Source organism: Micropterus salmoides, unplaced genomic scaffold, assembly GCF_014851395.1.
Source record: "Micropterus salmoides isolate LMB-PRFRI ecotype aquatic unplaced genomic scaffold, ASM1485139v1 Ms_hic_scaffold_8, whole genome shotgun sequence".
Classification (NCBI taxonomy): Eukaryota; Metazoa; Chordata; class Actinopteri; order Centrarchiformes; family Centrarchidae; genus Micropterus; species Micropterus salmoides.
This window is the reverse complement of record NW_024044570.1, coordinates 20,913,195-20,925,316: the sequence shown is the minus strand read 5'-3', so window position 1 is coordinate 20,925,316 and position 12,122 is coordinate 20,913,195. Positions and strand designations below refer to the sequence as shown.

The window sequence follows — 12,122 nt, the reverse complement described above, 5'->3', positions numbered from 1 at the left end:
TGCTTGTCTAGTCTGTCTGGCATTTTGCCTCATACACAGATGTTCATTCATCTTATTGTTTTTCATCTGTTATTTCAGCCCTCTTAAAGTCCTTCTTTCATGTGTTAAAGTTTCATTCATTCCCTTTGTTATTCACACAATGGTATCTCTCAAAATACTGAAGGGCACTGAAGGACAGTTTGCATTCTTCTTTTGTTCAAAGCCATAACCCCTCAATTCACACGGAATATTTTGTCCTATTTGCAAAGATTATTTTTATTTTATTCCAAATGGTGGTTTGACTATTGAATCAATCCTGGCCATTCCTGTCACTCCTTATTATTGTGTGTTAATAAACAAAAATAATCCTGCCATTCTGTGATTATGAACATAAAGGCAAAGCAATTCTGGCATGGGACACAATATATTAGCCATTTGCCATATAAAATAAATGTATGTACACAATTGTCATCGACGTATGAACAGCAATACATTACTTTAAACTTTACACGATGCAATAAAAAAGCAAATCAGGGCTAGAATGCATTCTCTCAATCAATGTGGCCTGGTTTAGAAATTTACTGCTAAAATAAATGAAGGGAACACTTAAATCACACATCAGATCTCGATGAACAAAATATTTGAAAATTCAAAATCTTTACTGTACATTGTTAAATTTGTTGAGAACAAAGTGATCCAACCCAACTTGCGTGACTTGGATCACAGCAACTCATAATGCGACTCAGTAGTGTGCATGTCCCCTACGTGCATGTGTGCACTGAGTATTTCATCAGGGTACCGTTGGCTACCACATGGAGGTCTGTGCAACCCTCCAGGGATATGCCTCCCCAGACCATCACTGACCCAACGCCAAAACGGTCATGGTCAAGAGTCTCCAGACTCTTTCATGTATGTCACATGTGCTCAGTGTGAACCTGCTCACATCTGTGAAGAAAACAGGGCACCAATGGCGGACCTGCAAATTCTGGGGTTCTCTGGAGAAATGCTGCTTGAGCTGTACGGGGCTTGGCTGTGAGCACAGATCCCACTAAACTACTCTATTGGCATTTTAGAGGTCCCTGCGTGCCTCCCTCAGTGGTCAGCAACATGCACACCAGTAGCCCGCAGGAGGTCATTTTGTAGGGCTCTAGCAGTGCTCCTCCTATTCCTCCTGCCACAAAGGGGAAGATACTGGACCTGCTGCTGGATTGATGTTCTTCTCCTTGTGTAATGGCCCGTCTCCTGGCATCTCCACCAGGCTCTTCAGACTGTGATGCCCCACTGTACCGCCCCATGCTACCCGTAGTGACAAGGACACAAGCAAAATGCAAAACTACAGAACAGTCAGTCAGGGAGGATGAGGAGAGAGAGCAATTCCCTTTTTGGGGGTTGCCTTGCTGTTGCCTCTCCAGTGCACCTGTTGTCACTTTCATTGATTCACTTATGCTTATGCTTCCTAACTGGACAGATTGATATCCCTGAAGTTTAATTGACTTGATGTTATCCTGTGATTCTTTTTCTTGAGCAGTGTGTTATATTTCTTATATATCACATCCAAGAACATTATGTAAAATACGATTAAAACGAATGTGTAGGAAATAAAATGCAGAGAGATGGGTAGCATTTTTACTACTTTATTTAGAAGTATCTGGAAGGTAATACTGAGCGCTATCATTTATTTAGAATGATGTTTTATTCATATTCATATGTGTTAACGATATTACATACAGTAACACAAATGCATTAGTCCTCATGCTGTTCTTCTGCAAACTGTCCTTGCATCCCTTTAAGTCAGCTTCAGTATCACTTAGTCCTTGTTACACAAAGCATACATTTTTCAACATCTTTACATAGTGGTATGCAAAATCCCAGTCATGTCATATTTATTTTCATAAATTTGAATAAAAACTGGATTTGACAGTGGCACATTTATTATTGTCTGCATGCATTGTGTTTTTCTTCTATAGATCACAACCCCAATAGCACACAGGACATGTGACATGAGAGAGGAGGAGGAGAGGGAGAATGTGGTCATTAACCAAATGCAGAGACTCCTTCTCCTGCATTCAAATGATGCTTAATCCAACACTATCAACACTCCTCTCATCTCTCGTCTGTCCTACTCCTCACCCCTACTCCTCACCCTTCTTTTTCCTTGCCTTTCTCAGCCATTTTACTGAGGAGGCTACTATGCAGTATGTTCCCTCATCTGTTTCCTTCATCCTTCTTCTCTATCCCTATTTATCTCATTTCTCTCTTCCTTCTATAGGCTCCTTCCCCTATTTCACCAAGGACGTGGATATATCTCCTCCTACCCGGCCCCCATCTTTCTCCCCCACTCTCCCGGTAAGTCTCTTTTGCTCTATCTCTCAGTCTTTCTCTCTCATCTTTCTAAGAGATAACTGTGTGCAAGCTCTTTCATCTTTCTCCTCCCTGAAGAGAAGACTGCCCAGCAGACACAGAGAAGCAGAGTCAGCATTTCAGTCCTCTATGATGTCACAGACCCCCAGACCCCCCCCCCCCCCACACACACACATAAAAAATTCACTACAACTGACAATAAGAAAAGCACATACATCAAACAAATCTGTCTTTTTGTCCCTTATGGTAATAATGCATTAGGGAAACACTCACCAAACTGTGCCTTACAAGAGGTGAGGAATAGCTGCATCTCCACTGGAAAACACTGGCGCACTGCTGCGCTCACCAGACAGAGAGACACAGGACACGAAACCACTCTAGAGTTGGAGTAGAAAGTCTGACCTCTTGTCTCTGTATGATTGGAATGGGAGGTTTTCACTCTTAACGATAGGTAGGAGGGGAGGTGGCGTGGAGACAGACAACAAGAGGAGATCGACACAGGTGAAGTGATCTACAGGGTGAGAGTAAAGAAAGAAGGCGAGGGACAGAACACGTGAGAAGCAGAGACAGAAAGAGAGAGAGCGAAAGAGAGGAGAAGATAGTTACAGTGAGGGGAGGGAGAAGGTGGGATATGGGAGGAGGGGAGGTTGAATGTGTTAATACACAGGAACACTGCATCAAACCAATGCACTGCTCTGAGGCTGGCTGAGCAGCTGAGAGGAGTGCGTCAGCAGTACATTCACGTTCCCACTGAAGGACAAAGGGAGGGGGCAGAGCGAGCATCTTAGCTGCCTGCAACACCGACACGGAGGGGGGGGGGGATAGAGAAAAAAGAGAGATTGGAGAATAAACAAGAACAGGAGATGTGGATTAGAATGCTGCTCCTGCTGCTTCTGTGACGGTGGGCTGCCTGTTTGAGTGCTCGCGTGCCTCTTCTTCATCTCTCTCTCACACACACACTCTCTCCTTCACGCACTCTATCTTTCTCTTGCTCTTGATCTGTCAGTGGTTCTTTCTCTCTTTCTCTCTCAATCTCTCTCTGACTGTCTCTCTCTCTACTCTGGCTACTGCAGTAGTCCACCAGCCAGCCGCAAGTCTGACAGCCACACACATGGCTAACTGCCACAACTTACTACCTCAGCGCTAGAGAAAAACTAACAAATAAGCAAGCAGAAGAACACTGCAGGAGACAGCCCAGGGGACAAACAGCGAGTGGAGGGAAGAATCCTCAATACCTTTCTCTGTTTTTGGATACAGATACGGAGCCCACTTCCACACACATCCTTCCCAGAGTCATCCTCTCTCTTTTCGCTCATTGCAGAAGAGGACAAGAGTGCTCTCTCTCTCTCCCGACAGCCTTTTGCGAAGCTCCAACAGTGCAGCGCATCCCCTTCTCCACCCCCCACCCAGTGCCACCATCTCTCTCACCACCCCCAAGCCCCCCCCTCCCCCCAGGAGGAATAGACGGATTACTGCTAACTGTGCACACGGCAGCCTGCAGCTGCTCTGACCAGGGCCAGCCCAACACTGGGAGGAAGCACGAGGAACACGGAGGAGGAGAGGAGAGGGGGATGACTGTGCTGGGAGTACTTTTGCCTTTTTCTGTCTCTCAGTCTCTGTCACAACGGGGCTAATCAGCGACCGACTAGCCCTTGGCAAAGTCACAGTGAGGGAGGTCTCTCCACCAAACAGGCGACCAGCCGACGAGCCAACTCATGTATCAGGAGCCGACAGAACTGGGGATTTTTATTTATCTCAGTTGGTCACTTCTTCTCTCCTCCTCTGTCGCGTTTAACTGCATCATGGATCATTTTAATTTATCCACTGAGGAGCTGCATTTTAGAGTCTGCAGCCTGGCAGGGGGGCAGTTAGTGGGGGCAGAAGGGATCCAGGCACCTGCCAAGCCTTCATGGCCTTACCTCTGTCTGTGAGTGCTTTTCATGCTGCTCTCAGTCTTCAATACCAGGAGCCATTTTGTACCCCTGGCTAATAGAGGGCCACCTCACTTTTTCAGAAAGGCAAAACAAGAAAACATCAATCTCAAGTCTTTCCATGGAAGGGAATTATAAATGAACGTGATGCATGACTGATCCTTTGAACATTTGGAAAGAGGCAAAAAGGACCCCTTCCAAACTAATGAGGTACGTCACTAATAGTGTTACTCAACCTTTTTCTTACATTGCTGCACTGTTTTTCCTCTGCTATTTCTCCTGTATTAATCTCTCTCACTCTGTCTCCCTCTCTGTCCCTCTTTTTTTCCATTCTCTCTCACACATAATTTTTGATGTAGCATCCCCCTGCACTGTCGATGGAACTTGGGAGCCTTGAGTTGCTCCAGCCAGGCTAGGGTGGTCTGTCCTCTGGTGTGTGCCGTCTCCCCCCACCATGCAAAATAATGAGCCGTCCACACCATGAGTCCTCTGGGCCAGGTTAGTGTGCAGCCTACCTGGAACGCAGCCCTGCTCGCCGTGCTCTCCCTCATGGTGCCTGCTCTCAGTATGTGCCAGTCCACAGGCCCCGCATTGGGCTCGGCTAACCCACAAAACTGTCCAGGTGTGTGCTCCTGCACTAACCAGCTCGGCAAGGTGGTGTGTACCCGCCGAGGCCTGATTAGGGTTCCTCCTAACATCCCAGCGAACACCAGGTACCTGAATCTGATGGAAAACAGCATAGAGACTATACAGGCAGATACCTTCAGGCACCTGCATCACCTGGAGGTACTGCAGTTGGGCAGAAATGCTATCAGACAGATTGAAGTGGGGGCTTTCAATGGCCTGACCAGCCTCAATACCCTGGAGCTGTTCGACAACAGACTGACAGTCATACCCAGTGGAGCTTTTGAGTACCTGTCAAAGTTGAGAGAGTTGTGGCTTAGAAACAATCCCATTGAGAGCATCCCCTCTTATGCCTTCAATCGTGTCCCCTCCCTCATGAGACTGGACCTGGGAGAACTGAGGAAGTTGGAGTACATCTCTGATGGGGCATTTGAGGGTCTTCAAAACCTCAAGTACCTAAACTTGGGCATGTGCAACCTGAGGGAGTTTCCTCATCTTTCACCACTGGTAGGATTGGAGGAACTAGAAATATCAGAGAATGTTTTCCCTGAACTGAAGCCTGGGGCCTTCCGTGGTCTTAAGAATTTACGTAAACTGTGGATTATGAACTCTGCTATCACAACTATTGAGAGGAATGCATTTGATGACATCACAGCCTTGGTGGAGCTGAATTTAGCCCATAATAACCTGTCATCCCTCCCCCATAATCTTTTCACCCCTCTACAGTACCTGGTGGAGCTACACCTGCACCACAACCCTTGGCGATGTGACTGTGATGTAGTGTGGCTCTCCTGGTGGCTCAGAGAATACATTCCCACAAATTCCACCTGCTGTGGACGCTGCCACACCCCAGCCCACATGAGAGGACGATACTTGGTGGAAGTTGATCAGACCACCTTTCAGTGTTCAGCACCATTCATACTCGATGCTCCTAGAGATCTCAACATCTCAGCAGCAAGGGTGGCAGAACTGAAGTGTCGCACAGCTGCCATGAGCTCAGTCCGATGGCTTCTCCCCAATGGGACTGTATTGACCCATGGCTCAGCTCACCCACGGATATCTGTCCTTAATGATGGGACACTCAACTTCTCCAACATCCTCCCATCAGACACAGGGGTCTACACCTGCATGGTGAGCAACATGGCAGGAAATTCCAATGCTTCAGCCTATCTAAATGTCAGCAATGCAGAACTCAACACATCTAATCTGTCCTATTTTACCACTGTAACTGTGGAAGTTTTGGAGCCCACAGTGGAGGAGACCCCTAAACCCAAGCCTACTATCCCTGCCTCGCCCTCTGTCTTTCAGCCTGTCTTCATCTCCACACCTACTGTGTTGTTCCAAAACACTCAGACTCCAAGGCAGGTGTCAATCCCCACTGCCAGAGTCCCTAGTGGACCAGCCACCAGCCTGGATGAGGTGATGAAAACCACCAAAATCATCATTGGCTGTTTTGTTGCTGTTACCTTGCTGGCAGCCGCCATGTTGATAGCATTCTATAAGTTGCGTAAGCGGCATCAACAGAGGAGCACGGTGGCAGCAGCCAGGACCATAGAAATCATACAGATGGAGGAAGAAGTTCCTCCTGTTCCACCACCCACCTCCGGATCTAGTGGCTCTGATGACACAGGGTTGGTATTGCCTACATTAGTAGAACACAACAGCAACACCTTTAAGCCTGGGTACGTGTCCTCCTCCTCATCCCGCCAAGGGGGCTACGGAGCCCACTGGACCCAGAACAACTCTCTCCATCGCTCAGTCAGACAGCATCACAGCCACATCAGCACCATTGCTGATCCCTACATCATTAAGACTTCTCATGGCAAGGAGAAGGTTCAAGAGACTCAGATCTGAGTAATACTCCCTATGGATCTATCTCTGACTCGGCCCCAACCTCTCCTCTCCACCTTTCTGCTCACCAGTCCATGCAATAGAATGCACAAAGAACAAAACGGTAACTTTCTTTTGAGCAGAAGTGCAAAACAGAGACAGTTTTTTGTGTCTTGTACATGCCTATACATAAGTATATAAATATGAAAAAAATACAAATATATATAAATGAAACTACTATGAGGCAGTGTTGAGACATGCAGATTATATTAGAAAAGAAAGTAATTTGAAACTATTTTCTAATAACTGGTGACTATTTAAAAAAGACAAAGATATTGAATTGCTTTTGTGATTGATAATAGAGGGTGGTACTGTCTACTGTAGGAAAAGAGGCATTTATTTTGTTTTTGACCATATTTAGGATGCAGTAAAAAACACTTTATACAGGCACCAGTTTCTAAATACAGCCCCATATGTAAGCTCCAGTTTTTACTGTGCCAAATATTATATGCAATAAAATGGTATTTCCAGACTTAGGAACACAAAAAGACACCCAAGCAAAATCTAGATAGATAGAAGCATTTGTCCAAGGATAGCGGCGTAATGGCACAGATAGAATGTGCTGTTCAGTAGCTATCAGCCAAATGCTTTTGGACTGCAGTGAATTTCTGCAGCTAAGGTTTAACCCTCTGTTCGCTGGAGCTAAGCTGCGTTTATTTGACAGTGCCAGTGCTTCTTAGTTGTAGCTTATCTAAACATGTTTAGTTAGTGTGCACATGATTCTCCACTGGTTTAACTGGCAAAGATGAAGTGCAGGCTAATAACAGTTGTTGCAAATACTTTGTTCTGTTATTAGTTGCATTTTGTATTATTTCTTTTCCCTTAGGTTTTACATGCTTCTTAATGGCTTGTGTAGTGTTTAGGGCTAATTTAATAATGCATTACAGCAGTTGCCTGACTTGTCTCTGCAAGGGCTCATTCCAATGCTAATTTTTCAAAAGAACAGACATGTGGTGCAGTGATACAGAGCTTTGCTGACCGTTCTGCTTTTGGAGAAAAAAACAGAGGATTGAAGTGAAACAAAATGAATGTCTGATACCGGGGCTTTTCCATGGACTACACTGAAACATGACTTTCTTTTTCTTTTTCTTTTAACAGTTTATTTTGAGCAACACTATTTTTATGGAGAGACAAAGGAGGCTATGAAAAATAAAAACCTTTGGTTTGTATTTCTCTAATCAGAAACACTTTCATCTGATGTTTTTCTTCACTCTGAATATATTTCGACTTGTGTGTAAGTTGTTTAATCGTAAAGGCTGGAGGCAGTATTGTAAATCGTATCCTACCCCAAACCCCCATCTTACGGTCCTATGCATTTACTTAGTGTCTGCATGAATGGGTCTTTAAGTAACTGGTGTACAATGCTGCATTATACCCCACAGTGGGGCTCTATGCAGGTCAGATAGGCTGTTGGTCTTTGATGCCTCAGCTTAGTTCTTAACATTGATTTCTCAGTGACTGTGAAGGGGAAAAATACATGTATCCCACAGTTCTACAGTTTGTGGGTTTCTTTTCCTTACATGCTCATCTGCAGGTTGTAGTTCCCATTTGAACATGAAATTTATCAAGTGAAAAAAAAACAATATATTGTGTTTTTAATAATGAGAAAAACTTTTGTTGGCAGTTCATTATCCTACTTCAGCAAAGCAAGTGCGTCTAGAATGCAATCTACATATATTGTCTAACACTGGAAAAGCAGACTGATTTTTATAATTTATTTTTTGCAGATGCTGTATGTGTCATTGCATTTCTGAGCAATCTAAATTATCTTTACGTCATGCCCTTAACATAAATAAGTGTGCCTGGTCTCTGTGGTGACTGAAACGCCATACCTATGACCTTGTACTGTTGCCCTTCATACAATCACTCACGGGTTCTTCCTATTTTGTACTGATTTCAACAAATGCTATTCAACCCTGCGGGTTACTGGCCATTTAAAAGGTTTATGTTGTAATACAAAAAGTGCTACTGGTGAGGGTGTTTGGGGATAAAGAGGAAATTACATTATGACCCCTGTGAGACTGATGGAGCTTAGTGAGTTGACAGGAACACCAAGGGGTCATTTAAAACCTCTAGGCGGAACTTCCTGAACCATCAAGAGACCAGTAATAATGTGCTTCAAGCCACTGACTGGCATTATGTTACTATGTGTATATTTGCATTTTTACTCATTCACAATAAGATGACTGCGTTACAGTAGGTACTCTTCTGGTGCAGTAAAACTAAACAGGGACAGCAATTATGTAACCGTCTGGAATACAGGTTGAGTGGGAGTCAGTTTTCTCTGGAGTTTGTTTTAATTGTTTTAATATTTGGATTGTTTAAATAGGATGTCCTATACATATAAACAAACGAAGGCATTTAAAACATATTGCAGGCATAAAGGAAATACCTCTAATGATATTTTCATTCTGGAGATTTCCTCAGCTCTGAATGGATGGATGGAGAGGTGCTAGTGTTGTCTGCCAGCACACCTGGCAGTGTGTGAGTACAGGTGGGCCTCAACAAGCAGATGGAACTCCTATGACTATGTCAAGTGTTTCTTCATTTTCTTCAAAATGTGAGAGCAATACACTGCTGAATATTCAGTCATCGCCAGAATATAATGGCTGCTCTTTGCTTTGACAAAACAGCATGTTCTTGGTTGTTACAGTATGTGTGGGTTGAAAAAGAGCAGACTCTTATTATTTCCCTGGCACAGCATGGCTCTGACCGTTTAGAGGCTTTATAAGAGGCTAGTGGCTGTTTGTAAAATCTTTAATGTGCCTGATAACCAGCCACATACAGGAACACTGACAACTACTTGCTTTCTTCTTTTTTCTTCCTCCTCCTCTTCTTCAGTGTTAACAGCAAAGGGGAGCCAGGTCCGGAATTAACATAGTAGTATCAGCCATTCAGTCGAATTGGGTTTGCTCCACCAGTGTTGAGGGTGAAGAGAGTGAGGGCTGGAGTGGAACCGCCATTGTGTTAAGTGCAGAAAACAAGTGCCGAGACAATAGTCCTTCCCTGACAACATCAGTAGAGGGTTAATATGAATCTTGTCTCTGGGGTTGCTGCTGTCTTATCTCCAGCAGCTGAGTCAGTCATAAGCTTTGAATTTGGCTGTATGTTGCCTTGTTGCAGAGCTGTGAAGATGTCTTGTCATAACTGCTGCTGTTTCCCTTTCTCTGTCCCCTCCCTTTTATCACTCACTAATTGACTTAAACTCATTGATTGAAACCCCCTCTATATAGCATGGATGGCTTGTTTTTTAAATCACCTTTCTTGATACCTCTCTCTATATCTCGTTGTATCTGTTTGGCACAGCAACTGTCACAAATTTGCATAGTCTTCTGGTGCATGCTCACTAATGCCCACCTGTTTCCCCCCCTCCTATTGATTTCCAGCCCGTGGTTTACTGATAAAACTTTAGCCAAAGACGTGATGCATCTTTTTGAAGTAAGTAGTGTGTCACAGGCTCATACTATCCATATTGGCAGGGGATGGAAGAGGTGAAAAGAATTACTAAGCTGCCACTATATAGTTTGTCTCACTCCAGCTAGATGGGATCTGCAGAGAGACAACAGGAAAGGGGCTGGGATAAGGCTCTTCGGCTAACGTTCCGTGAGGTTAAGGGTTTGTTGTGAACGAGTCCTTGAGCCTCAAGATCCATATCTGTTAATAAAGTCCCTAGCAGTAAGCGGCGTTGGCCAGGTGGCAGGCCACAGCAATTCTGTCAAAGTTTCTTCACTGACTGATGCCTTTTTGTGCCCACAAAGGGATTGTAAGAAATGATCCATGGTCTTCTTAGAAGTGAGAAATGGCCTAGACGCAACTCTCATCCCTCTCTCAACGCTTGATTAGTCAGCCTACACCTGACTGGACTCTTTTACTATAGTGCTTTACTTTGGCCTGACTTGAGCCTACTCTTGCACTCTTAAATATCTGCTTACTTCTGCGTCCTTTGTTTAGGGTCAAGTAAAAATAGACAATAAAGAAGAGATTAATGGGAGAGAATAGGCAACTGCTTGTCTCACAAACACATCCTCAACAAACACACATAAACATACACAAAATCTACAAATAGTCCACAGAAATAATTACCAGTCCCAAGCAGTTACATTTTCAGTCGTCAGTGTTTCAAAGCTTTTTTTAAGATTGATGTAATTTCCTAAACACTTCCTCTACATAAAACAACAAAGAAAATATTGCATGTACATTAAGAGAACAACCAAAGACATTTCATCTGATTACACTGCAAAACTTCTTTGAATTACTTCCAGCAAAATAGGGACGGAAGGAGAAAACAGACTATACTTAGTGAGTCACAGCTCAGATACATAATGGAACTCCGTTTCTAATTCCTCAACATGGCCGTGTGCTTGAGGTGAGTGACCTTCTTCAAAAAAAATGATACTGTCGGAATATTATTCCTTTGAGAGTATGAACAAATTATGGCTGATGCCTAGTTTTTGTCACACGCTGGAGAAGGTATGACACTGACCTCACAGGAAAGGACGTTCACTCTGAACTGCGTACCTCTGCCCTGATTTACTGCAGGTTAAAACATAAACATGCTTTTGTATTCATGTCTACAAATCATGATACATAATAAAAACATAATGTAAAATACATTGTCCTATGGCATTGCAAGTTGTATTGCAAAATATGACATTGCCAAAATGCTACCTTAAAGAAGACACACAGTCTAGATACTACTGTACAGTACATGTCTGTGTCATTGTAATGTAGGCCAGTGTGCTCTCTTTAGACCTGTGCAGCTCTGGATAATGGTGGCAGCTGGAGGTTGTTCCTGTATGTCTCTTTCTCTGTCATTCAGTCTGTCTGTCTTTCCCTATCTTGTGAGTAGTGTGTGTTTGTTTGTAAGAGAGTGTTCTAGATAGCAGTGGAAGCCACTGTACTGTTATTGTAGCCTCTCCCACTCACTACTGGGGAGGTTAAAGCAGGAGGTTAAAGCAGAACTCGTGCAGGAAAACACGTTGGGAGGTAAACAAAAACAATATAACGGGAGAAATAATGCAAAAAGAAACATGAATGTACAATCAAGAACAGGCTATACTAGATGCTGCAGTGAATAACCTATGTAGCCTTAATTAAATGTAATTTTCCTTTATAGTTATTATTATATCCCTGTACAGGGGGTTCACGCAATAAAAGCATCAACTTTGCAATCCAGTGCTAAATAGGCAATGTTGGAGAACTAGCAAGAGACAGTGACAGATTTTGGATCCAATTGAAAAAAAGGTAGGTATGTAGCAAAACAGGTAGGTCAGCCAATCGGGTTTATTACAGTCTTGCAAAAAATAAAATAGAACTAAAAAATCAAAAATAAAACAG

General features: G+C 43.7%; 1 protein-coding gene across 1 annotated transcript; it reads left to right on the top strand.

Annotated features, from left to right (window-relative positions):
- The first annotated feature begins 3,163 nt into the window (after positions 1-3,163).
- lrrc4.2 (leucine rich repeat containing 4.2) lies at positions 3,164-8,537 on the top strand. The gene is made up of 2 exons (XM_038705081.1): positions 3,164-4,481; positions 4,631-8,537. The coding sequence occupies exon 2, from the start codon at positions 4,752-4,754 to the stop codon at positions 6,747-6,749; it is 1,998 nt and encodes a 665-aa protein (XP_038561009.1). The 5' UTR covers positions 3,164-4,481; positions 4,631-4,751; the 3' UTR covers positions 6,750-8,537.
- Positions 8,538-12,122: the final 3,585 nt, after the last annotated feature.

Coding starts and splice junctions, on each gene's coding strand:
- lrrc4.2 (XM_038705081.1), top strand. CDS start 4,752: ATGAGTCCTCTGGGCCAGGTTAGTGTGCAGCCTACCTGGAACGCAGCC.